Here is a 25,835-nt window from a genome sequence, read left to right on the forward strand (position 1 = left end):
GAAAGAAAGAAAGAAAGAAAGAAAGAAAGAAAGAAAGAAAGAAAGAAAGAAAGAAAGAAAGAAAGAAAGAAAGAAAGAAAGAAAGAGGAAGGGAGGGAGGGAAGGAAGGAAAGGAAAGGAAAGAAAGGAAAGAAAGAAAGAAATTACCCTAGAGACTCATGTGGGCTAGTCTTTTAATTTCTGTATAGAGCTGCCGGTTTGAAATGCATAAAGAGCAAAGTGGAGAAACTGTTCCATTGTTTTTGTGTCACTCAGATCACTCTGATCATCCTTCATTTGAACAGTACAAAGGTAGGGTTATAGTGCTCATGGTTTGCCCTCTGCCTCACATAAGACAGTATTATGTGACATGCATGCATAGCTTGTTAATAGTTTGTTAAGTCTCTCTGGAGGGACTGGCACTAGTGTAGGTAGGAAGGTTAAGTATAGTTTAGCTAGGCGACTCAGTGGATTGAGAGCCAGATACAGAGTATTGGTTCTAAGACATAAGTTAAACATTTTTTTAATGTTTTCTAGACATTTATAAATTGTGAAATTAATTTTTTGTGTGTTTCCTGAACTTCCTAATGTACTTGGTTTAAAATCTTCTTAAGTACCAGATATTAGAATAGTTTTGAAAACAAGGACCTAAGGTTGTTTTTTCCTGATTTATGGAGCTTATTACTTGTCCAGTCAGCCAATCAATGCATTTATAAAGTGCTTACTATATGCTGGACACTGTTAAGCACTGGGAATATACTTACAAGCAAAAAAAAAAAAAAACAACAACAACCCAGCTCTTCCCTCAAGGAGTTCATGTTCATTTAGGAGAAGATAATACTTAAAAGGAAACTAAAAGTTGGAGACAGTGTTCAGTGTGAGTGACATGACGGGTCATTGTAGCCAGGTAAGAAATGAAAAGATGGCTGACTGATCTGGACACTCCTTAAATGGAGGTTCTTGGAAGAGTTGTCCAAATCCAATTAGAAGAAGTAGGGGCACAGGAGTAGAGAGAACTTCCAAGGTCTGATTTCCAACGCCCCAAAGTACTCTCTGCATATTTGTAATGTTTTATTTTCCTATAGCCTAATGTGCACATTTGTAATGGAGTTTGGAGTGTTTTCTTTTCATGTTTGCTAGATTAAAGTTGTACAGATAATTGGTGGTGATCAGCAATGTTACATTAGAACTCACCTTATTAAAGGAATATACACACATACTCAAAACCAATCTCCAGGCAATTCAATTGTAACCTAATTGACTAAAGCAAGGGATAAGTGAAAGGACAGATTTCAGAAGGAAAAAAGTCAGAATGAATTTTGGAAGTTTTGAATTGGTGCAACCTGATATCTTTATGTATGTTGTCTTTAGCTATTATATATTTTATATATATTTTTACATGGGTACTATGGACAGTTTTTCAAAGTGAGTTTGAAGTTAGGTTTTTTTCTCTCTTTTGGTTATGATTAGTCCCCATGGACTATATCAAAATGATAAAATGATATAGTGACTATATAAAGTGATAAAGGGGAAATGATGCTAGAAAAATACTACATTTAAAAACTGAACCCTTATTTTTGTTTTTGATTTTCAGTTTCTATGACTTAAAAGTTTCAAGTCCTTTTAGGAATAAATTTTAGGCAGCTTGATTTAGTATAGATGACAGTAATTTTATCAAAATGGAAAAAAATTCTTCTGGGCATAATCCTACTTGAGTAACAGTTGTTTTCAATATTAATATCTTTTTAATTTTAATTTTATTATTATTTTTTAAACCCTTACCTTTGTTCCAAGGCAGAAGAGTGGTAAAGGGTAGGCAATGGGAGTTAAGTGACTTGCCCAGGGTCACAGAGCTAGGAAGTGTCTGAGGCCAGAATTGAACCTAGCACCTCCCATTTCTAACCCTGGCTCTCAATCCACTGAGCCACCCAGCTGCCCCTAGTATTAATCTCTTAAGCAGTTTACAAAGAGTGTTTATGTGTTTATGTGTTCAGCTGTTAACACTAAAACATGTTTGCTTTTTTGGTAAGTAAAGTCCACCTACTGAATTCTTTCTGAATATGAACAATAAATTCTTCAAACTTCATTAGTTAGTTTGTAAGCAGATGGGTTTGGTCATTGGTTTAGGTGTTTTTTATTTTTTTTTTTTTCCAGGAAAAACACATTGATGCCTTTTGTTTTTGCTAGTCCTTTTAAAATTTTTAAATTTTTTTTTCCCCAATTACATGTAAAAAAAAAATTTCAGTATTCATTTTGTTTTGTTTTGTTTTGTTTTTAATTTTTAAACCCTTAACTTCTGTGTATTGACTTATAGGTGGAAGATTGGTAAGGGTAGGCAATGGGGGTCAAGTGACTACTTGCCCAGGGTCACACGGCTGGGAAGTGTCTGAGGCCGGATTTGGAACCTAGGACCTCCTGTCTCTAGGCCTGGCTCTCAATCCACTGAGCTACCCAGCTGCCCCCTCAGTATTCATTTTTTGAAATTTTGAGTTCCAAATCTTTTCTCTCCCACTTCTTTCTCCCCCCACCAAGACAAGCAATTTGATATAGATTGCATATGTTCAGTCATGCAAAACATTTTCACATTATGTTGTAAAAAAATAAAAGATTCCCCCACCCCAAAAAACTAAAAGAAAAATAAAGAAAAAATGTAAACACATGCTTTGAACTCCATTTAGATTCCATCAGTTCTTTGTCTGGAGTAGGTATCATTTTTCATCATAAGTGCTTCAAAATTGTCTTGCTAAGACTAACTAAGTCATTTGCAATTAATCATTGTATAGTATTGTGTTGTGTTACACTGTTCTCCTGGTTCTGATCATTTCACTTTGCATCAATTCATGTAAGTCCAGGTTTTTCTGAGAGCATCTTGCTCATCATTTCTTATAACACAATAGTATTCCACAACTTGTTTAGCCATTCTCTAGCTAATGGGCAGCCTCTAAATTTCCAATTCTTTGTCACCACAAAAAGAGCTGCTATAAATATAATTGTACATAAAGTCCTTTTCCCTTTTCTTTGGTTTCTTTGGGATACATATCTAGTAGCGTTAATACCAGATTAAGGGTTATACACAATTTTATAGCTATTTGTATTGAGTTCTAAATTCTTCTCCAGAATAGTTGGGCTAGTTCACAGCTCCACCAATAGTGCATTAGTATTCCAATTTGTCCATATCCCCTTCAACATTTGTCATTTTCCTTTTCCATCATATTAGTTAATCAGATAGGTGTGGGGTGGTATATCATCCTTGTTTTAATTTGCATTTCTCTAATTAATTGTGATTTAGAGATATCAATACTCTTTTTTTTTAAATCATAGCTTTCAGGTAGTCCAGTACTTCTTTTATTTTTTTTTTTAACTCTCACTTTCCATCTTAGAATTGACAATAAGTATTGGTTACAAGATGGCCAGGCACCTAGAGTAAAGTGACTTGCCCAGGGTCATACAGCTAGGAAATGTCTGAGACCAGATTTAAACCTAGTTCTTCCCATATCCAGGCCTGACTGTCTGTCCCCTAAGCCACCCAGCCACCCCCCACCCTCACCCCCTTTATTTTTTTGCCACTTCTATTTTTTTTTTTTTTTTTTTTTTACATTTTTAAACCCTTAACTTCTGTGTATTGGCTCCTAGGTGGAAGACTGGTAAGGGTGGGCAATGGCGGTCAAGTGACTTGCCCAGAGTCACATAGCTGGGAAATGTCTGAGGCCGGATTTGAACCTAGGACCTCCCATCCCTAGGCCTGACTCTCAATCCACTGAGCTACCCAGCTGCCCCTTGCCACTTCTATTTTTTAATAAGTTCTCTTTAGTGGATTTTGTCATTTGACCTATTCATTTTTTGTTGTTGTTGTTTTTTTTAAGGTATTTTCTTCAGTATTTTTTGTGCTTCCTTTACCAAATTATTGACTTTTTTTTTCATGATTTTCATGATTTTTCATGATTCTCTTTTCTTTTCCCAATTTTTCATGTACTTGTTTGATTTTTCAGATGCTTTCGAGCTCTTTGAGGAATTCTTTTTAGATCTGAGACTAATTAACATTTTTCTTTAATGCTTTGGCTGCAGCAGGTTTGACTTTGTTGTCATCTTAAGTTTGTGTTTTCATCTTCCTTGTCACCATACTAATTTTCTATGACTTTTTTTCATTTTTTGCTCCTTCTTCCAGGCCATTTCTTGACTTTTTTTTTAAATTCAGAAATATTTTGGTTCCCCAATTATTTGGGATAACAATTTTCAACATATGTTTTCCAAAATCATAAGATCCAAACTTTCTCCCTCCCTTTCTTTCCTTCCCTCCACTTAGAGATAGTAAGTAATTTGATCTGAGCAAAAGTGTATTATGCAAAATACATTTCCATATTGTTCACTGTTGTAAGAGAATGCTCATACAAAACTCAAACCCCAAATAAAACCATAAATACGCTGATGTGAAAGATAGCTTTCTTTGATCCACATCCATCTGACTTCCAGCAGTTCTTTCTCTAGAGCAGTGATTCCCAAAGTGGGCACCACTGCCCCGTGATGGGTGCTGCAGCGATCCAGGGGAGCGATGATGGCCACACTTTTTTTGTATTACATTCTATTCTGAGTTCAATAAATAGTTTCATAATTTCCAGGGGGCACTAAGTAATATTTTTTCTGGAAAGGGGGTGGTAGACCAAAAAAGTTTGGGAACCACTGCTCTAGAGGTAAATAGCATTCCCTATCATAAGTTTTTCAGGATTGTCCTGGATCATTGCATTGCTGAGAATAGCCAAGTTTTTACAATTGATGATCATACAATATTGCTGTTACTGTGTATAATAGTTCTGTTTATTTTGCTCAGCATCAATTTCTGCAGATCTTTCCAGCTTTTTCTAAAATCATCTTGCTTATTATTTCTTATAGACTATTTATTGATTCTTAACTTTAAAAAGTTGTTAATGAAGGGCTCTGCTCCTGGACAGAGGGGGCATTATTCATAGGGTCAGTATTTTTGTTTAGATGCTTTCAGAGCTAGTTTTGGGGATCTACAATTTTTGGGTTCTTCTAAGATGGTATGATCTAAATACAGGCAATGCAACAGAGTCCTGCTCCCAGAGACAGCAATGGGTCCCCTGTAATCCCCTTCTGACCAGCTGTCTGATCCATCTACCATCTGTGGACTGAGAGCTGTGGAAACTGCTGCTGTCACTGATTCAGCTGCCCCTAAGGCCTCTGTAGGCTTACCAAGGTGGGGCCTTTCCTGACTTGGCCTATTTTACTAGGGCATTGCCTTCACTTTACTATTTTCTACTCTCACCCTGGTGTCACAAATCTTTCCTACCAACTTTCTAAGTTTTCTTAGCTTGAAGATTGTTTACTTCCATCCTTTTGTGGGTTCTGCTACTCCAGAATTCTTTTTAAAATAAAGCCTGAAGTTTTTGGGAGAGACTAGGTGAGTCTTCACCTTTTCTCTTCTCTATCATACTGCCCCCCTTCCCCAAGCCTTTTGGTTTTACATCATCTTAAGGCATTTTCACAGAATAACAATGAAATGAAAAAATAAAGGCTGTACAACAAACTAGAGATCATCTGAATCTGACTAAATATATAGTGTCTTGTATCTATAGTCACCTGCTTTTAAGTTGTCTTCTTCCTTTTTCAAACCAGACCTAGCCGATTACCATAATTGTATAGCACATTCAGTTTTGTTTTGTTGTGATTGATCTTTCTTCTTAAACTAAGTTGTCATTGGCACCCTTCTTTTAAAAACTAATTGAACAACACCAATGCAACTACCAACAATTTGGAAATTGGTCTTGATCAAGGACACATGACAAAACTAGTGGAAATGTGCATCGGCCATGGGTGGGGGGAGTGCGGGGGGTGAAGGGGAAAAAAGTAGGAGCATGAATCATGTAACCATGTTAAAAATGAATATTAATAAATGTTTAAAAATTTTAAAAAAATAATTGAGAGTGTGAAGAGAGAAGTCATGAGAAATCTCGGAAAATTGAAGCAAATAGCTAGCTTTAGGCTCAGGTGTCATATTTGTGTACAGAGAATCCATAAACTTTTTCGGGATTGATTTAACCTCTTATAAATTTAGTTCAATATGTAAGCATTTATTAAATGCCTACCATATGCTAGATACTGTGTGGATAGAAAGGCAAAAATAAAATACTCAATTCTCTCAGAAGCAAAGCAACATGTGCACAAATGAATAAATACAAAATACAAGAGAGATACCAAATCATTTTTGTTGAGTCAAGGAAAGTACCAGAGAAATTAGGAAGAAATTAACAGTGAAGGAAGCAGGATGGTGTAGCGGAAAGAACAATGGATTTATAGTTAGAGTATCTAAACTCAGATCCTGCTTCTGCTCCCCGTGATGTGCCTGACCTTGGGTAAATTGCTTCACAGCTGTGGGCCTCAATTTCCTCAACTATAAAATGGGGAAATTGGATGATATGACTTCTAAGGTCACTTCCAGTTCTAAAGCTATGATCCCTTAAGAGCACTTTTATTGGAAGTGACACTTGAGCTGAATCTTTAAAGGAGGGAACTGTAACAAATAAAATGGATATAAAAGGATAGATTTAAAAATATTAGGGTTTTAAAAGATTTACTGGTAGCCATTAGAAAATTGAAGCCACATGCCATGCTAAGAGAGTCAGTTTAAAAGATGCGCCCTGTTACCTCCTTTCCCCATCCTGACTCCAGAGGGAGGTGTTACAACCAGCTATAAAATAATAACATGACCACGTAAACATGGAGGCGCAGGAGAGATTAAAGGGGATTTTGGGAAAACTAAGGACTTTTGGGGGATGATGTCCAAGGTTCAAAATCTCCATTTATACAGAACTAGGAATTCCAGGAAGTGGATATAAAGAGGGGAGAACATTCTGGTCATGATGTATACACTGTACAAAGGCATGGAGATGGCCAATGGAATGTTGTGGTTAGGAAACAGCAAGTCAAATCTTGTAGCTGGAGTGTAGAGTGTGTGAAGGAGGAGTGATGTAAAATCAATTTGGAAGATAGGATCATAGATCTAGAACTGTAAGATACTTCAGGGGCCACCTAATTTACGCCTGTCCTTTTAGTTGAAGAAACCGAGGTCCTGGGAGGTAAAGTGATTCACTCAAACTTGAGAGATGGGATTTAAACCTCTGACTAGAGCTACTACTTTTCTCACTGTAACATAGGATTGTGAGAATTTATTTTTCATTTGCTATATTTATATTAGGGTCCTGGATTATAAAGGTCCCAAATCGATTCCTATGTAATAGGAAGAATTTTTGAGCCAGGTCTTGTACCTGGCCCTGTCTAGTCTATAGATTTTTATATTCTCTTTGTCCTTAGGAATGTGATTCTTTCATAGATTGTGGCTAATAAGAAAGTTCTACAATGATACTTTTTCCAGTATATGTGGAAACCTTCACTTGTTGGTATGGGAAGGGCAGAGAGCTTGATTGACCACCTTCTAATTAGATGATTTCCAAATAGAAATGTCTTGGGCTTCTCAAGAGAGGAACTCCCAAAAATGCAAATAGGTACCTGGGCTAAGAGTTTCCATTGTCTTTTGATTGTCTGGAGAATCATTTGACTTTAGCTAGGATGTCTTGACTGAGCAATAATAACAGCCAGGCCTAAGATGGGAGGTCCTGGGTTCAAATCTGGCCTGAGATACTTCTTAGCTGTGTGATCCTGGGCAAGCCACTTAACATCATTGCCTAGCCCTTATTGCCCTTCTGCTTTGTTACAGGGTGGAGCCAGATTTTGAAGGCCTTTAAATGTGAAACAAAGTTTGTATATTATGTTAGAGGCTATAGGGAACCACTAAAACTTTTTTTTTCCCACTAGCACTTCTCAAATAGGGGAGTGACAATGTTAGGCTTATATTTTAGGACTAGCAGTTTATAAACTATATAAAGAATGGTTTAGAGAGAGAAGAGATTGGGGACAGAGATAGGTTTTTGAAGTGCCCAAGGGAGAAGTGTTGAGGCCCCTGAACCAGAATGGTAGTCAAGTGGTGTGAATAGGGACAGATTTCCAGAGATATTATGGAAATACAATTGACAAAACTTTGTAACTGCTTGTTCCAAAGTTGAGAACCTGTGTGACTTATTGGACGCCTGGTAGTACTATTAACAAAAATAAGGAATTGGGAGGGTGGGGCATACAGATAATGAGTTGTGTTTGGGATGTTTTAAGTTTGAGGTGCCTATGGAATATCTGGATAGAGGTGTCCAACTACAGTTAAGGATATAGGAGTGATGCTTAAGAGAAGTGAGGAAGGGATGTGTGAATTTGAGGATCAGTGCTGGGATGGAAGCTAATGAAATTTTTATAGAGATAGAAAATTAAAAGGGAGAAGAGAGCTCAGGACAGAGCTCTGGTGTATGCCCATATACACATCAGGGGTGGGACCTGGATGATGGTCCTGTAAAAGACAGAAGGCTCTGTTAGATAAGAGAAGAATTTGGAAAAAGCATTCAAGAAAACTTAGGGAGAAGAGACTATTGGGGGTGGGGAAGGATGGGGAAGAGTAATAACTAGTAGTGTCAAGTGTTGCTGAGAGGGCAGTCAAGTGCTAAAGTTGGGTTACGCTGGGAGTTGAGAAAGTGTAAGCAATGTAGTCTTTACTAATCAATGAAGAATAGTCAAGTGAAGTATTTTTGATGGGAAATTAGGAGAATGAGAATATTTTGAAGAAGTAGCAAACATTACTCAATTCTAAGATCATTCTTCCTTGTTTGTTTCTCAAACCAAAACTGAAAAGAATAATGTTTAAAGTATGGAAAAAGAGATAGCTTTACTCTAAAGTCAGGAAGCTATGAATTAAAATTCTTCCCCAGACCCTTACTAGCTCTGTAATCTTGGGCAAGTCATTTAACCTTTCTGTGCCTAGATTTCCTCATCTACAAAATGAAGAAAATAGCAGTACCTCCTTCAGAAGGTTGTTGTAAGGCTCAACTGAGATAATGTAGAAAAAGCATTTTTATTAAGGAATTACTACGTGTTGACCATTATTATATATTATCTTGTATTCTGCAAAAGAGTCAGCTTGGTGGTGAAGGGGATAGAGTGTTGGACCTGGAATCAGGAAGACACATCTTTCTGAGCTCATCTGACCTCAGACACTTATTAGCTATTTGACCCTGGAAAGTCACTTAACCCCATTTGCCTCAGTTTCCTCATATATAAAATGGAGTACCTACTTTCTAGGGTTGTTATGAGGATCAAAAGAGATAACATAAGTAAAGCACTTTGTAAACCTTAAAAGTGCTTTTATTTGCTATTTTTATTAATATTAGTACTAAGTCCTGTTAAACTTTGCAGCAGTTAGTTCTATTATATTTACCTATAATTAGAAATTACACAAATTTTTAGTGATTACAATGGTAATAAAGTGTTTTTTGTTTTTAATTTTCATTACTTATTTTAACATTCCTTTTTTAAAAAATTGAATTCCAAATTCAGTAGTAAAGTGGTAATCAAATAAGATAGAAATATATTAAAGGAGAAAGGAACACAGGCTATGTTTAAGTATACTGGTCTAAATAAGCTGAAAAGGCTAGCCAATTTTCATTATAAGTTCAGATGCCCAAGTGATGTTTCTGAATTTGTTATGGATTGTAGGTTTTATAATTGACCTAATAAATTAGTCCATTCGTACCTGAAGGGAGATATGGTTAGGTTTATTTTTTTCCATTTTGATTTACTTTGCATTTTATTGACCCATCAGGTTAGACATCCACATATTGTTGAACAGTAATAATACATATAGACATATGCATAGTAGTAAAATGATAAGCTTTAACACCCCACAAAGATCCAACAGATCACTCACCTTTTTTTGGGGATATGTTAGATAAGGTTGGTTTAGCATTAATACTACAGTTAACAGTGTTGTACTGTTGAGGGAGATTTTCAAATCCTCTTCCAAAAAGAGCCCCTACTTACCAACCTAACCAAACCGAGATCCACTATGATTTGACTATCAACTATGTCATAATTCACACGCTTTATGTAAAAAATTGATTGCGAATGTTCTGTATGCTTACCAATAAAATTGGACCTCATTATCAAGGTCCATGTAAGGTCATGAAGAAAATCAAAACTTTAAGGTAAATGATGGTGGATAAGTAAAGCCAAGAAAAGTGATTGACTTGAAGGAAGAGAGACTGGAAGAATTCAATTCCACAAATTTTTATCATGTATTTACTGTATACAAGTTAATGTGCTGATGCTGGAGGTAGAAAAATAGAAATATAGCAGTCCTTTCCCTTCCATGAAAACAAAAGTCAAGAAAGTTCATTCATCAATTAAACAAACATTTGTATGCTTGCTGAGGGCAAGGCACCTTTAAAGCTGCATTACACTACATTACAGCTAAGTTTTGTACTGCACTATGTAATACTCACCATTGAGAGTAATGTAAACAAAATGCTGTAGGAGTTGTAAAATTATTAAAAAATGATGGGGCAGCTGGGTAGCTCAGTGGAGTGAGAGTCAGGCCTAGAGACAGGAGGTCCTAGGTTCAAACCCGGCCTCAGCCACTTCCCAGCTGTGTGACCCTGGGCAAGTCACTTGACCCCCATTGCCCACCCTTACCAATCTTCCACCTATGAGACAATACACCGAAGTACAAGGGTTTAGAAAAAAATGATTAAGGAAGGCAAGACTGACAGACCGGGTTTTAAAGGATGAGGATTTCAGTAGGGAAGAATGGGAAGAGGAGCATATTTGGCCAAAAAAAGGCATGAGCAGAAATATGGAAGAGACAGTCACAAATTTGGGCAAAGAGTGAATAGTCCAATATGGTAGGATCTTCTAAACTGCCTCTTAGATTTCTCTCACAATTGATGCTTATTATAATTAATTTGTTAGCTCTGGTTCTTCTGACTTCATGGCACAGTTTTGCTAAAAATGTTTTACTGAAAAAGTATTTTTTGTGTTTTTCAGAATGATGGCAGGGAAAGACAGCGCCATGAACATAGTGAAAGGCGGCGACATGGTAATAATAATTCTGAGGCAGAGACCAATGGACAACCCCAGGGTGGCACAAGGCAGGTGGTGGAAAACGATGATGAAGAAGATGAAGAGCTGACTTTAAAATATGGTGCCAAGCATGTGATCATGCTGTTTGTACCGGTCACACTCTGCATGGTGGTGGTTGTGGCCACCATCAAATCTGTCAGCTTTTATACCCGGAAGGATGGACAATTGTATGTATGATACACTTACTTTCTTTTTCTCTAAAACAGGGAGACTGTTTCAAGATTCCATTATCATTTTAGAGGCCTCTTTTGTAATAAAGATGCCTTAATTGTAGAGTCTTCCTCTGATGCTCAAAAGCAAATTATTTTTTGATCAGGGGAAGATGAGGTATTGGATCCTATTCAAAGAAGTTTTTTAAATGGGGTAGGGAAGCTATTTTGAAAATTTTGAAAATATATTTTTTCTGACATTAGGGCAATACAAGATCAAACTTTGTTTTCCTATGGGAACTTTTAGAGGAGGTGGCTTGACAGAAATATTATATGGGACAATAAGTAATAAAACTTGAGAATCTCTACTATAGATAATTACCTAATGCCAAATAGAAATGATCTCTGGTGTCTCTGATATATCACCTTAGGATTTAATTTTTAGTCATCATGCATTCAAGGATTTTTTTTAAGAGGTAAAAGTCAAGAATTACAAACTGTTTCATTAACCTTAGCTTGTTTATAGTATAAATCTATTTCTTTGTCCTATGTATCAGCAAGCAGAGAGAATGAAGAACATTTGAGCATCCACTAGATGGAGCCAGCATCTTGCTTGAAATCAGAATATACACGCACGCAGGCGCTCAAAAAATTAGTTTTTTTAAAATGATAGTCATGTTCTGCATTGTGGGGGAAAGTAGACACAGTACTCTGACGTAGCATTGGACTTTCATTGTGTTTCATTTTCTTTTAGAATTTATACTCCTTTCACTGAAGACACAGAAACTGTAGGGCAGAGAGCACTGCACTCCATTCTGAATGCTGCCATCATGATCAGTGTTATTGTGGTTATGACCATCCTATTAGTGGTACTTTATAAATACAGGTGCTATAAGGTGAGATAAAAAACCATGGAGAATCTGGTTTAATGCTATGACTTTTTTATGATGATTTTCTTCCAGTTTTGCCAGTTTGTTTTATGTTTACTTCCAGTTTTTACCAAGAAAAATCATCATAAATTTTTTTAAAGAGCAATATAAGTATATAGCTTTTTTTTAACATCATCTTCATTTTTTAATGTATTCTTCCTTACCTGACTACCCAGAAAAGTATACCTTGTAACAAAGAATTAAAAAGAAATAAGGGGGGAAAACATTCAGCAGAGCTTAAACTTTATCAGCTGTCTTGACTAAATATATCTGATATCCAGCATTCACACTCTCTTACTTTTTTAAAGAAGAGATGCAGGTACATTTCTCTTCTCTTCTTTGCAGCCAAGTTTGCTATTATAATTATCTAGCATTCTTTTTTGTTCTTTCCATTTATATCATTATCTTTGTGTATATTATTTTCTTAGTTCTTTTTATTTCCTTCTATATTAGTTCATGCAATGAATATGCCATGCTTCTACAATGAAATGCAATACACTGATCATTTCTTATGAAACAATATATTCTTTTATGTTGATGTATCTCAGTTTGTTCATCTGTTCCATAATTTGTAGGCATCTTCTTTGTGTCCATTTTGTGACAATTATAGTCAGTTTCTTCCCAATTACTACCCAAATTAGTGGGACTAGTTCACATCTCACCAACAGTTTATTGGGTTTACTTGGTTTCCTACAGCTTCTATTACTTAGCTATTTTCATTTTTTCTTTTTTCCAGTTTTCTGATTGTGAGATGAAGTCTAAACATTCTTTTGATTTGTATTTTTTACTATTAGTGATTCCGAGCAATATTTCATGTGATTTTTGTTTGCAGTTCTTTTGAGAACTGTTTATTCTTAAGTTGACCCCTTCTGCATTGGGAAACATAGTAATGTTCTTTTCATGCTGTTTATTGATTTTTGTTTAAGTAAAGGAGATAACTTCACTGAATGACTATACTCTCCCTTCAGTTGGGAGATGAAGATGTAAGAGTGTTGTGGGTGTAGGTTACTATTCTATTAGTCAGCGCTACTCAAAAAAAGAAAGAAAAACATGCAAATCCTTGATTCTGATTCTTTATCTCTGTCTTTCCACATACATTTGTATACTGTTGTTTGCCTGAAACTTCTCCTAATCTGTATTTCTCACCTCTTTGTGTGACACCAACTGAATTCTATCAGCCTTTTCTAATCTTTCTTTATTTCATACCTTGATCATTCTTGATAATTGAGACAGCTAAGTGATGCACTAAATGGTGCTTAGCCTGAAGTAGGGAAGATCTGAGTTAAAATGAGGTCTTAAATACTTACTAGTTGTGTGACCCTGGGGAAGCTACTTAGTCTCTGCCTCAGTTTCTTCAACTATAAAAGGGAGATATTAGCATCTATCTCCCAACGTTGTTATGCAGATTAACATTAGTATCTTAATATAGTGCCTAAGCATTATATTAATGCTTATTTTTAATTATTATTGTTATTATTAATTTTGCAATAAATAAAGCTCTCCATTTTCTTTCTATGTATTCTGGTATTTTGAACTGGTGTTCATTTCCCCTTATTTTAAGTATATGTGGGTCTTCCTAATCTTTTTAAATTGTACTTGCACCATTTCATCATTATGTATGTTCCTGAACCCTGATTTCCTTTCTCATCTCTTCTCAGAAATAGTTTTTGCTGAGACAGCTATTGAATTTTCTTCACAAAATGTCTTTTCTATCTTCTCAACTCTTTAGATTTTCCGTCTTTGACATTCCACTCTTTTCCTTGTCAGTCAATAGCAACTTCTTGATAGGTCACATTACTTCTCCTGCTCCTTCTGCTACTATCCAGCAACCTCCCTTAGTCATCTTTGCTAGTTTCTCTTCTCTCTCTCCCACCAGCCTAGGAAAGTCCCCCAAAACTAATCCTTGATGTCTTTTATACCTCTCTTAAGCCTTCTTCAAGTATCCCATACTTTTTCATGATTTAAATTACTAGCCTCTCCTAAATCATCATCTCTAGCCTGATCTCAGCATGTCCTCATTCACATACTCCTTATTCTCTATAGATAATCTCCACTTGGATTGCAGCTAACATCTGAAGTTCTCTCTGAGATTGAACTCAATATCTTTCCTTTCCTCCACACTTACACACTTTCCCGTTTTTCAGTTATTGTCAACTAATAGTCTTGTTAATTTTTTTCAATTTTTCCATGTTCTTTGCCATTCACATCACCAAAAACCAAAAACTCTTTTCTCTCTATTCCCACTATCCCATCTCAGATCCCAGATTTCTCATATTTAAAGTTCTGCATTAGTATATTAAGTAACTTTCTTGAAAGCCTGAAGATCATCTCTTTTGAATCCCATTAAAAACATTTTGAAACCCATTAAGAACAAAAATAATTATCCAAAAGCAAAATTTTGACTGTCAACTCTTCTCAAAAACTTGCAATGGTTTCTAGTTCTTTTTTTCAGTCAAAACTTCACAATGATGAGCTTAGGTATTCTTTTCTGTTTGCTCTCATCTCATATTTACTATCATCTTGAATCATTTGAGCTATAGCAACTAAAAGTTGAAAAATTTAGAGAATGAAATAGGATTGTGGGAATAGGGAGAAAGAGTAGCCTCAAGAATTGCAGCAGAGTATGCATTTTCTGGCTTTGGTGATTACCTGGCTATGGATGGTAAAGAAGATAAAGTTTAAAAAATGCTTATCTTTTTACTTAAGTGGGACCATAGACTCTACATTAAGTAGGTATTTAGAATGATGTAGTTCTAATCCCTGTTTTCACAAACCCTGATTTAGCACATCTCTATCTCATTTTATTCTCATTACATAAGATAATATATATATATGTGTATATATATATGAAAGTACTTTATAGTAAAGCACTTTCTAAATGTAAGGAGTTGATTACTGATGATGAGAACATTGGGATTCACAAGAAATGTTATGCTAGCCTAATGTGTCTATAGCCTGCTTCTGTGGGTACCATTCAGTGTTGATAGTTTATAGCATTTCTAACTAACCAAGTAATATGAGTTTTGATCATCTAATGCAGTGATTCCCAAAGTGGACGTCACCACCCCCTGGTGGGTGCTGCAGCGATCCAGGCAGGCGGTGATGGCCACAGGTGCATTTGAGGGTGGTGAATAACTGTAAGGGGGTGGTGATAGTATGTGACAGGGGGTACTAAGTAATATTTTTTCTGGAAGGGGGGCGGTAGGCCAAAAAAGTTTGGGAACCACTGATCTAATGCATCAGAATCTATATATCACTGGATATATGGGTACCAGTGGTTTATTGTCCTATCTTAATTAGGATATATTGTTCAGATTAAAATGAAAAAACTAATCCATGTTGAATATTCAAATAAAACAACTCTCTTCTTGGGACTTCTATTACTCTTCTTGAGTAATAAATTTCATTAGAGAAATGTCTGACTAGAAAAAAAAGATAGTCTAGTTACATGGGTAGGTTACATTGTAAGCTTCTTGAGGGCAAGGACAGTTTTTTGCCTTTTTCTCTCTCTCCAGTACTCAGCAGCAATGCCTGACACATAGTAGATGCTTGGCAAATATTTGTTGATTGATTGATTAATTTTGAGGGATGGATGATAACCCATATATTCACACTCTCTTTCCCCTCCCCCCCCACACCCTAAACTTCCATCTTAGAATCAATGCTTGATTATAAAACAGAAGAGTGGCAAGGGCTAGGCAATGGGGACTTGCCCAGAGTCACACAGCTAAGAAGTGTCTGAGGCTAGATTTGAACCTAGGACCTTCCATCTCTAGGCCTGGCTCTCAATCCACTGATCCACCCAGCTGCACCACCCCCCTCCCCCCGAATTCTTTGATATTTGATATTTGTCAAGAGATTGAGATGAAGGTTTACCCAAAATAATGGGTGTCAAATTTACAAGAGAACATGGAGAAGAAGCACACAGGATTGTCAAGCATGGCTGTATTACAGTCTGGATCATTAGAGTATGTCCCCATCATCAAGGTCCATTAGAGTATTGGATGAATAAGAAATTCCTGGCCATCAAAACAGTATTGCCAACTTTCCTGCTTCTGGCTATGTGAGACAGATATTTGGATTCTGCAGATAATCTGAAAATTCATTTTGACTAAGCATTTCAACCCTTGCTGCTGCTATCATAGCTTTTAATTAAAAAAATTATTGGCATTTTTTTGTTTTCACATGATCTTCATTTCCAAATATATCCCTCTTCCTTTTTCTATCCAGAAAGCTGTTCTTTGTACCTAAGAATAAAAAAGAAAGGGTATGTGGGTTGGGGAAGCAGTTGAACAAAATTAAACAACACATTTAAACAAGTCTAACAGTATACACAGAGTTCTGCTTGCATAGGCCCCTTCCTTTGCAAATAAGGAAGGGATTTGCATCTTCTCTGGTGCCAATTTTTATCATTTAAAAACATTTTTTACAAGCATTTTACTGATTTTCCTTCTACTATTCTCTCCCCAATTGCACGACAACAAAGAAAAGAAGAAACCCCTCATAAGAAATATGCATAGCCCAGAAAAGCACATTGACTGTGTCCAAAAGCTTCTCTTATTCTGCATTTTATATTTATTATCTCTCTGTCAGGAGCTGAGTAGCACTATCCTACGTTTTTTTAAAGCCAATCAAAGAGTTGCCAGGTTAGAATTGGAAAGGATAGCAATCCTATGATCAGATTATAGGATTTATAGCTGTGTGGGAACTTAGAAACTTTCTATTCCAACTTCCTTATTTTGTAAATAAACTGAAGCTTAGGGAAGCGATCTTACTGCTTAAAAATATGTGGCTATATTTGGGATTTCAGTCTTAAGTCTCTTGACTCCCAATCCAGTATTTGTACCTTTAACACAGATCGGCTAATTAAATTTCATTTCTCTGTGTCATTAGAGTACGTATAAATGAAAAGAAAAATGGCCAATGCAGACTGGAAAAGTTTTAGGCACCCAAATAAATCCACAAACTGGATTATTAGTTCTTGAACTAACTGAATTCTTTTATTTCTAATAGTGATTTTAACATTAAGTATATCCTGATTTTTCCCTTCCCTTCCCTTCTTCCTTTTCCTTTTCCTTTTCCTTTTCCTTTTCCTTTTCCTTTTCCTTTTCCTTTTCCTTTTTCTTTTTGTAATTTTCCTCCTTCAGCCCACACATTTTCAGATTGCTTAAAGAAAATGTGCATACAGCCAGAAGTGCACACTTTCATATTGGCAGCTAACTTTGTTTAGGTTTTATTAAGTAAAATTAACTTTGGAGAAACAAAACATTGTGGGCTGGATTGTAAAATGAAATATGAGCGTTTGAGTCTGAAGTTTAGAAACTTGCCATGACCTGTTCTAAAAGCCACCAAATAAAGACACGAGTCTTTGAAAAGGTTGTGTAATGTCCTTACGAAAGAAAGAAGAATTTAAGAAAAAAAGTGGAGTATGAAAAAAGCTGATATGAAAATGGCATGATCCCATGCCATTTGTTACAGTTCAGTTGAAAAAAAAAAACACTTTTTATAGATTGCAGTTGCAAAAGTTTATTAATATAATTGCTTTCCTGAAGAGGCATGACATTTTGATGTTCTAGTTGAGAGTTAGGCCAATTTTGAAATTAAAATTGATCTTTAGAAACAGTTGGAAAGAATTGTCTAGTCAAGCCCCTGGCAGAGAACTGTAGTCTAAAAAAATGACTGCATAAAGTCACCACTATTCTATTTTCGGTCATACTTTGGAAATTACTTAATGATTCTCCTTGTCTCTCTCTTATTCTTGATTTCTTCATATTTAAGAAACCCCAGATTTATCTTAAGTAGGCCTATTGATTTGTAATGTAAAATGTGATCGGTTTTGTTTCTTTTGAAAAAAGTTTTTTCAGGAGCAGCTGGGTGGCTCAGTGGATTGAGAGTCAGGCCTAGAGACGGGAGGTCCTAGGTTCAAATCCAGCCTCAGACACTTCCCAGCTGTGTGACCCTGGGCAAGTCACTTGACCCCTCCATTGCCCACCCTTACCAGTCTTCTACCTAGGAGCCAATACACAGAAGTTAAGGGTTTAAAAAAAAAAAAAAGAAAGAAAAAGTTTTTTCATCTTATTAGAATAAAAAAATCAAATCATGCATCATTCTACCATGAATTTAAGAAACAATGCATGGATAGTAGTGATTTGTAAGGTACTTTGTTTGCAGAGGGCTATATAAATTTTGTATAGACTGGTAGACATGTTTCACAGAGTTCATAATATAATTGTTTGTTATTGAACCATATGCTAAGAGTTCATGTATTGCAAGTCTTAATGAGATTTCAGCCCTTAAACTTTTCTTTTGTTAAATTGGTAGCTTACTGGCCCCATTAATATGTTTTGTTCAGAAGTCCATCATTGCCCTGGTAATGTGTAGAGCTTAGCAATCCATTTAATGAATGCTCCTTTGACTTAGATTTGCAGTGATGCATTGGGTTTATTTCAGAAATCAAATAAAACTCCTATATTTCAAACATTACCATCTTTGGTCTTAATGATATGCAGTACATCTGCTAATGATTTGCTATCTTAGGGCCAGTTCTTAAACTCTACTGTTCATGAAGGGAAAAAAATATAACTCCAGGGAGAGAATCTCCATTTGTCTCATTAAGATTCCTGTATGTAATTAACAGTGTTTGGTTCCAAATCCTTAGCACCAAAAAACTGCATGCAAGTATACATTGATTTTAGCACATGTAAATTCTGCCATCTCTCAAGTATAGTATATAGACATCATATACAATTTTTTACTTGGAATCTGGTTTTAAGGTTTTTTTGAGGCAAGAATGGAATGAGTTTTTATAAATATTTCTAGTTTGACCATTTTAAAATTGAACTTCTTTCTTTTTCAGGTGATCCATGCTTGGCTTATAATTTCCTCCCTTTTACTGCTGTTCTTCTTCTCATTCATTTATTTGGGGTAAGTACCTAGAAGCCTTAAATACTTTTCAGAAATTTTATGTTTGTCCTTGTAGACTTTACTTAGGTTCGTCTACATTGTTTTTCAGTTATACTTGTTATGGTCATTTCCAAAGAGAGAGAGTCTGTTTAAGGTCCAACCAACAAGTTCAAAATTTTGATAAGGTGGTTTATAGCTGTGTTCCTAGTGGCTGTTCCTTCCTGGCTATTTTCTACCTCCTTTTGATGGACATACTGATGCATCTTAGGTTTTGCTGGTTTGGTTGTATTATTTTATTTATTTATGCATTTATTTTTATTTTTTTTTTTAATTTTTTATTGTATTTTAAAATGTACATTAAACTGTTAGTTTAATTTGACTGTTCTTTTATGGACTACTCTTTCTTTTCCAAATTTGTTGTACTTTTCAGATTCAGTCAAAAAATGGAAGGCTGGATGATCTTTGCCATTGTAATAAGCTACCTGGCCAGCCCTAGCAATGTAAGAATCAGACTAAAGATTGGGTTATAGATCCCAAGATATTATTGCCCTCAAACTATCTAGGAAATTTTTAGAAAGAAGGGGTGAAAATTTGAGTTCTTATCATTTTGTTTCCCACTGAATACTTTATATTTATAGGTGCTGACCTAGGTATTCTAGGAGATAAAATGACTGAACTTAGTGGTGCATGTCTATAATTCCTGCCAAAAGGCCAACTAAGAGGCTAACTAAGCTGGCAGTTCTTTTGAGCTCAGGAGTCTAAGTTGCTCTGGGCCAAGATGATTGGGTGTCAGCCCTTAGGAGCAGGGGCTTAGCTAAAGAAGGTAAACCAACCCAAAGAAGATCAGAGCTCTAGCACTGATTGGGTGGGACCAGTCTCTGAGTAACCCCTATATTTCCAGCCCTGATGAGTTAGGGAAATTTAGTCTTTAAAACTAAACAAACAAAAAAAACCTCTAAATCACTCTTTGCCTCAAGGAACTTAATTTTCAGTTAGAGTTTTTCCTTTCCTCTCCTTTTGAGAGCTAATATAATGCTTCAGTAGAATCCAAGAATGCCACTATATATAGTTGTCCCTCTTCTGGTGTGACTGACCTTATGATTGCTGATCTTTCTGCTGATACCTCAGGTAACTGAAAGGACAAGAAACAAAGTTCTTGGAAAATAGTTATTCACATGATTGCTAGCATTCCTCTCAAACACAGTATGTTACTATCTAGTGTTTATAGCTGATTGCCATGGTAAATAGTCAGATAAATGAACCTCAGCAGAGGAGATTGAGGTTTGTCTTTCTTTTCCTTGACCTTATTATCATTTCATCACAGATCTGACAGAAAGGTAAGCCAAACCTAGACTACAGAGTTAATGAACTCTTTAATGTAGTTTGGAGGAATGTTCTGCTAGAAAGTTATTACTTTGGTGAAACCTGGAAGCATTGTGGTAGAATAATAAGAGAACAGGCTTTAGAGTTAGGAAGACTTGGGCTCAACTCCTGCCTCTGACTCAGGATCATCTTGATATAAATTTATGTAAACAGATCACTTAGCTTTTTCAGCACCCTGAATATAATTGGCAACTAAGAGTTTAATTGCACACGTGTTATCAGCTTATATGAGTGAAGGGAATTTTCCCATTGAGATGATCCAACACTGATGAAATCACAGGTCTGAATTTTTTTTAATAGTGAATCTATAAGTTGTCTTTTTAGGGCTGACCTAATGACATTATATTCTGCCTTTAGGAAGTGATTGTGTTTTGTTTTCTTCACTTATTCAGTACATCTTTGTCCATTTGTTTTTAACTCTGCTTTTCAGTGAAGTATTTAAAACCTACAATGTTGCCATGGATTATATCACTCTGGCACTCATGATCTGGAATTTTGGCATGGTAGGAATGATTTGCATCCACTGGAAAGGTCCTCTTCGTCTCCAGCAAGCGTATCTCATCATGATCAGTGCCCTCATGGCTCTGGTATTCATAAAGTATCTTCCTGAATGGACTGCATGGCTCATCTTGGCTGTGATTTCAATATATGGTAAAGTTTTATAAGAATATACTGCTCATTATGGTGGTTCTACTTTGATTGGTTCTGTCCTCCTCCTGTTTATAATTTTGACTTGGGGACAAAAATGACATGGTGTGCCTTATCCTCTAAGTAATAATCAGGTTGCAGCCTGTGTCAGTGGAGAAATTTCCCACGTGGAAGAAGTCATAATTTCTTGACATGTTAAATTTATGCCATATTTGTTCAGTAAATATTAATTCACTTTAATGTTATCAGTGGTGGTAACTCATTCCACAAGTTAGTTGTAAAAGCCAGAAACTGAAAGAATGAAAATTGTTGTATGAATATCTATCCTCTAATTTTGCCAACCCTCAAAGTAAGAGATTTTATATTTTGTAAAGGATTTTAAAGTCTTTACAAGAAAGGCTCTATAGAAATAGCATTTTATTGCTTCGGCATTTTATCCAGCATATGCACTTTTGTTATTATTCTACTATCACCTTTTTATAGAGTAGCTCATATAGCATTGTTTGTTTTAAAGTAGACCTCAAACAGCATGATTCTTGCACTCAGGCACAGACTAGATCTACAAAAAATGAAATTAGACCTGAAAGTAAGAACTGTCATTTTCATCCTCAAACTTAAGACATCCTTGGTATAATTGGGAAGTCTTATACCCCCTTTTTGCCTTTCTACTTCACTGAATCAATATTACCCTTTGCCATTTATCTTCCTCCCTTGTGTGCCGAAGAAACTGATAAATATCTTTGAAGTGCTTTGAGCTTCTGAAAAAAAAAAAAAAGATACTTGGCATTAGAACAGGGCTTTTCAACTCTGCTTTTGAGTTTAAACTGATGAGTTATCACAAAGAATGTCAAGAAGTTCTCAAATTCTTAAGCTAGAACTAATTTTAATATAGTTTAATTTAAGAAATGTTTTCACACTTCAAGAAGGATGGTATTTCACATAATCAATGGTACAACTCTATAGAAGGCTAGAAAGGGCTGCTTTTTACAATGGGACAGACCTCTTTTCCTTTATCTAGTGATAAGGTTGTGCTGAAAATGGGAAGGCATAGGATTCCTTTTTCCTGCCTCCTTGGAGTCAGTGGATACTCCAAAGCACAAGATCTCTTGTAAGAGTTCCCATCCCTCTAGATAGTTTGAACTTTACCTTTATTTATTTATTTTATTTTAATGGCATATTTCCACATTAGTTTTCTGGAGTTATATGATTGAACTTTATATTTTAAAAACTGTTACTGGGGGGGGCAGCTGGGTAGCTCAGTAGATTGAGAGCCAGGCCTAGAGATTGGAGGTCCTAGGTTCAAATCCGGCCTCAGACACTTCCCAGCTGTGTGACCCTGGGCAAGTCACTTGACCCCCATTGCCCACCCTTACCACTTTTCCACCTAGGAGCCAATACACAGAAGTTAAAGGTTAAAAAAAAATAATAAATAAAAAAACTGTTACTTGGCAAAAATTTTGATGCACTGAATTTTGGATTACATTGAGGAAATACAGAGAATAATATAGTGGTTTGGAATGAATTATGAAAAATTTGCTTCTAGCTCCATCGCTATGACTTTGTACAATCAATTCATTGTTGCTTGACATTTATTGGTCTCATACTTTTTTGAGAACCAAATTCTTTAGAGTGTATGTCAGTTGACTGCTCTATTATTCCTCTTGACATCTTCACCTCCCAGGCCATAATTTCCTTCCTTGGCTATAATCACCATAAATATGTTGTTTCTCCTATAAGAATGTAAACTTCTTGAACTCACTGTTTCATATTTGTATTTGTATCCCTATAACTTGAAACATGGAGTAAATACTTAGTGCTTTTATTTATTCATTAAGGCCTCTTGTGTTCTACTAGTCATTTAGCTGTAGAAATCACAAGATTTCATTATGTGCTATTTCTTTTGTTTCTTCTAGATCCATGGACCTCTAATTTCAAGAACCATAACTTAATATATAAAATTAGAAAAAAAAAAGGAAGAAGGTCTAAGCCATTTTATTCTGTTCTTTATAGTCTTGAAAAGCACAAACAAAACCCTTCTCAGAATCTTCTCAGGACATTAATTTCATATTTTACATTTTGATTGTTTGATCTTTTTGTGAGAAACAACTCACTGACCTATTTCTATTTATAATACAATTTTTGGAGAAGGGAAAAATCTTGTTATCATCACTGTCTTTTTCTTACAAGATAGGAAAGTTTATTCATAGAGCCCAGCTGATTCTGCATACTATAGAATAAGCATGGTGAGGTCAGCCCCAAAACAGAACATTTATAGATATTCTTTTATTGATTGCTTATTTGGGGGTCATTTTCACCTCTGACCTTCACCTCCTATTAAGAGACACTTGGGTGTCATACCTAGGTTTCTCTTCCCCACCTCCCCGCAATTTACCCCAATTTGTAGGCAGTGTGATTCATAGTATTTTTTTTTTAATTATCATACAAAACACACTTCCATATTGGTCATTGTTGTAAGAGCACACTCATATAAGACCAAAACCTCAAAATAAAACCATAAATACACTGATGTGAAAGATGACTCCAACAGTTCTTTCTCTGAAGATGGACAGCATTCCCCATCATGTCTTTCAGGATTGTCTCAAATCATTGCATTGCTGAGAGTAGCCAAGTTTTCAGTTGATCATCATACAATATTGCTGTTACTGTGTGCAATGTTCTCCCAGCTCTGCTTATTTCACTCTGTGTCAGTTCATGAAGATCTTTCCAGTTCTTTCTGAAATCATCTGGTTATCATTTCTTATAGCACAATAGTATTCCATCACCAACGTATGCCACAATTTGTTCAGCCATTCCCCAATTGATGGCCATCCCCTCAATTTCCAATTCTTTGCCACCATAGAATAACCTGCTATAAATATTTTTATATAAATAAGTCCTTTCCCCCATTTTTATGATCTCTTTGGGATACAGACCCAGTAGTGGTATTATCAGATCAAAGGGTATGCCCAGTTTTACAGCCCTTTGGGCATAGTTCCAAATTTCCTTTTAGAATGGTTGTATCACTTCACAATTCCACCAACAATGCATTAGTGTCCCAATTTTGCCACATCCCCTCCAATATTTATCACTTTCCTTTACTGTCATATTGGTCAGTCTGATAGGTGTGAGGTGGTACCTCAGCATTGTGATTCATATTCTTTTTTCTTTTTTTTTTCTTCCAGATTTGGTGGCAGTTTTGTGTCCTAAAGGTCCACTACGTATGCTTGTTGAAACAGCTCAGGAAAGAAATGAAACTCTCTTCCCAGCTCTTATTTACTCTTGTAAGTATTTCATAATAGCAGTCACCCTTGAGAGGACAAAGAAATCCAATTATTGTCATCACAGTGATTTCTTCAACTTTAACTTATAATTGTGTGGTGATCCCTTTGTTTGCTGCACAATTAGGTCCTTGACCTAATGATTTATTTATTTATTTTCTGGTGGCGATTTATTTAAGAAATGGCTTAGAAAGAGCACTAGATTTATAGACATGAGACATGGGCTTTATTATTTACAGCCTGTGTGACCTTGGATGAATCATATCACTGCTCTATTGTTCATTTTCCACATTTGTGAAATTAGAAGTTGGATTAGGCGATCCGATAGCTAATCTTAAGATAGTAGACTTAAACCTGGGAGGGAGTGTAAGTGAAGGAATTTGGACTTTATATTGTAGCCACTAAAGATTTTTTGTTTTTAAAGCATGAGAATGATCTGGTCAGAGATATCCTCTAGAGAACAGTGATGGTGAACTTTTTAGAGACCAAGGGCTGCCTCCCCCTTACCCCAGACTGGGGAGAGAGAAAGTGAGGGGAGTGGCCCAGGTACACTTCCACTGGGTGCTAGGCAGAGGGGTGGGAGGTGCAATGGGGCGGGGGGGTAGAGCAACTCTGTCCAAGTTCCTCTGCCTTTCTAGTAACTAATTCTGGTGGCACATGCTCACAGAGAGATCTCTGCATGCCATCTTTGGCACACATGCCATAGGTTTGCTATCACAGCTCTAGAAGGATTATCCTAGTAATGTGTATGGCCTTAGGTTGGAGTCAGATCCAGAACTAGTATAGAGTAACCAGAGCTATATCCCTCATGCCAGGGCTCCAGTTTTTCTTACTGGACATAGGAAGTGCCAGCCTGATCTTTTGACACTTTCTCCTCCCATCATGTGGCTTCCCCTTTCCCTTTCTGCCAGTATTTTATGGCCATCTACCTTGTCTCTTGGGGTATCTTTACTGGGATGGAAAGTATTTCTTTTCCTGTCTCCATCCTATGAGTAACTCTTCCTAGATACCCAGTCATTCAGTTAGTCAGCAAACATTTCTTCACACTTATTATGGGCCAGGCACTCTTCTGAGGACTGAGGATATGAAGAATGGCAGAAATATGGTCCTTTCCCTCAAGGAGCTTCTGTGGTAATGAAGTTGACACAAAATACATAAAGTGTAAATAGGTGTTAATCTTGAAGAAAAAGTATGAGCAATGGAGAAAAGGGACTGGGGAAAGCCTCTTGTAGAAGGTGAGATTTGCACTGAGTCTTAAAAGACTCCATGAGAGGCAGTGCAAGATCATTGGCAAAGGCAGGTTGCTACAACTCCAACCATCTTGCCTAGTGACCTTCTTCTAACTGATAGTAACCTTGGCCTTTGCCTTCCTTCATGTCACTAGCCTTCTCCATTCCCTCTTTCTACAATGCTCCCTAGAACCTTTTATTGAAAAGGTCACTGGATTTAGTCAGAAATTTCCTCCTTAACTAGTTATGTGATGTGAAGATAACATACATTGCATTTTTTTCTCTCTGGAATTCAGTTTTTTCAGCCAT

At 36.2% G+C, this 25,835-nt stretch overlaps 1 protein-coding gene across 1 annotated transcript in view; it reads left to right on the plus strand.

Annotated features, from left to right (window-relative positions):
- Positions 1 to 25,835, plus strand: part of PSEN1 (presenilin 1) — a 72,232-nt gene that overhangs the window by 15,528 nt on the left and 30,869 nt on the right. The window contains exons 3-7 of the mRNA XM_044664930.1: positions 10,912 to 11,174; positions 11,911 to 12,052; positions 18,942 to 19,009; positions 20,802 to 21,022; positions 24,202 to 24,300. Coding sequence (XP_044520865.1) covers positions 10,912 to 11,174; positions 11,911 to 12,052; positions 18,942 to 19,009; positions 20,802 to 21,022; positions 24,202 to 24,300 — 793 coding nt within the window. The remainder of the gene's footprint in view (positions 1 to 10,911; positions 11,175 to 11,910; positions 12,053 to 18,941; positions 19,010 to 20,801; positions 21,023 to 24,201; positions 24,301 to 25,835) is intronic.

The sequence above is a fragment of the Gracilinanus agilis genome, chromosome 2, assembly GCF_016433145.1.
Source record: "Gracilinanus agilis isolate LMUSP501 chromosome 2, AgileGrace, whole genome shotgun sequence".
Classification (NCBI taxonomy): domain Eukaryota; kingdom Metazoa; phylum Chordata; class Mammalia; order Didelphimorphia; family Didelphidae; genus Gracilinanus; species Gracilinanus agilis.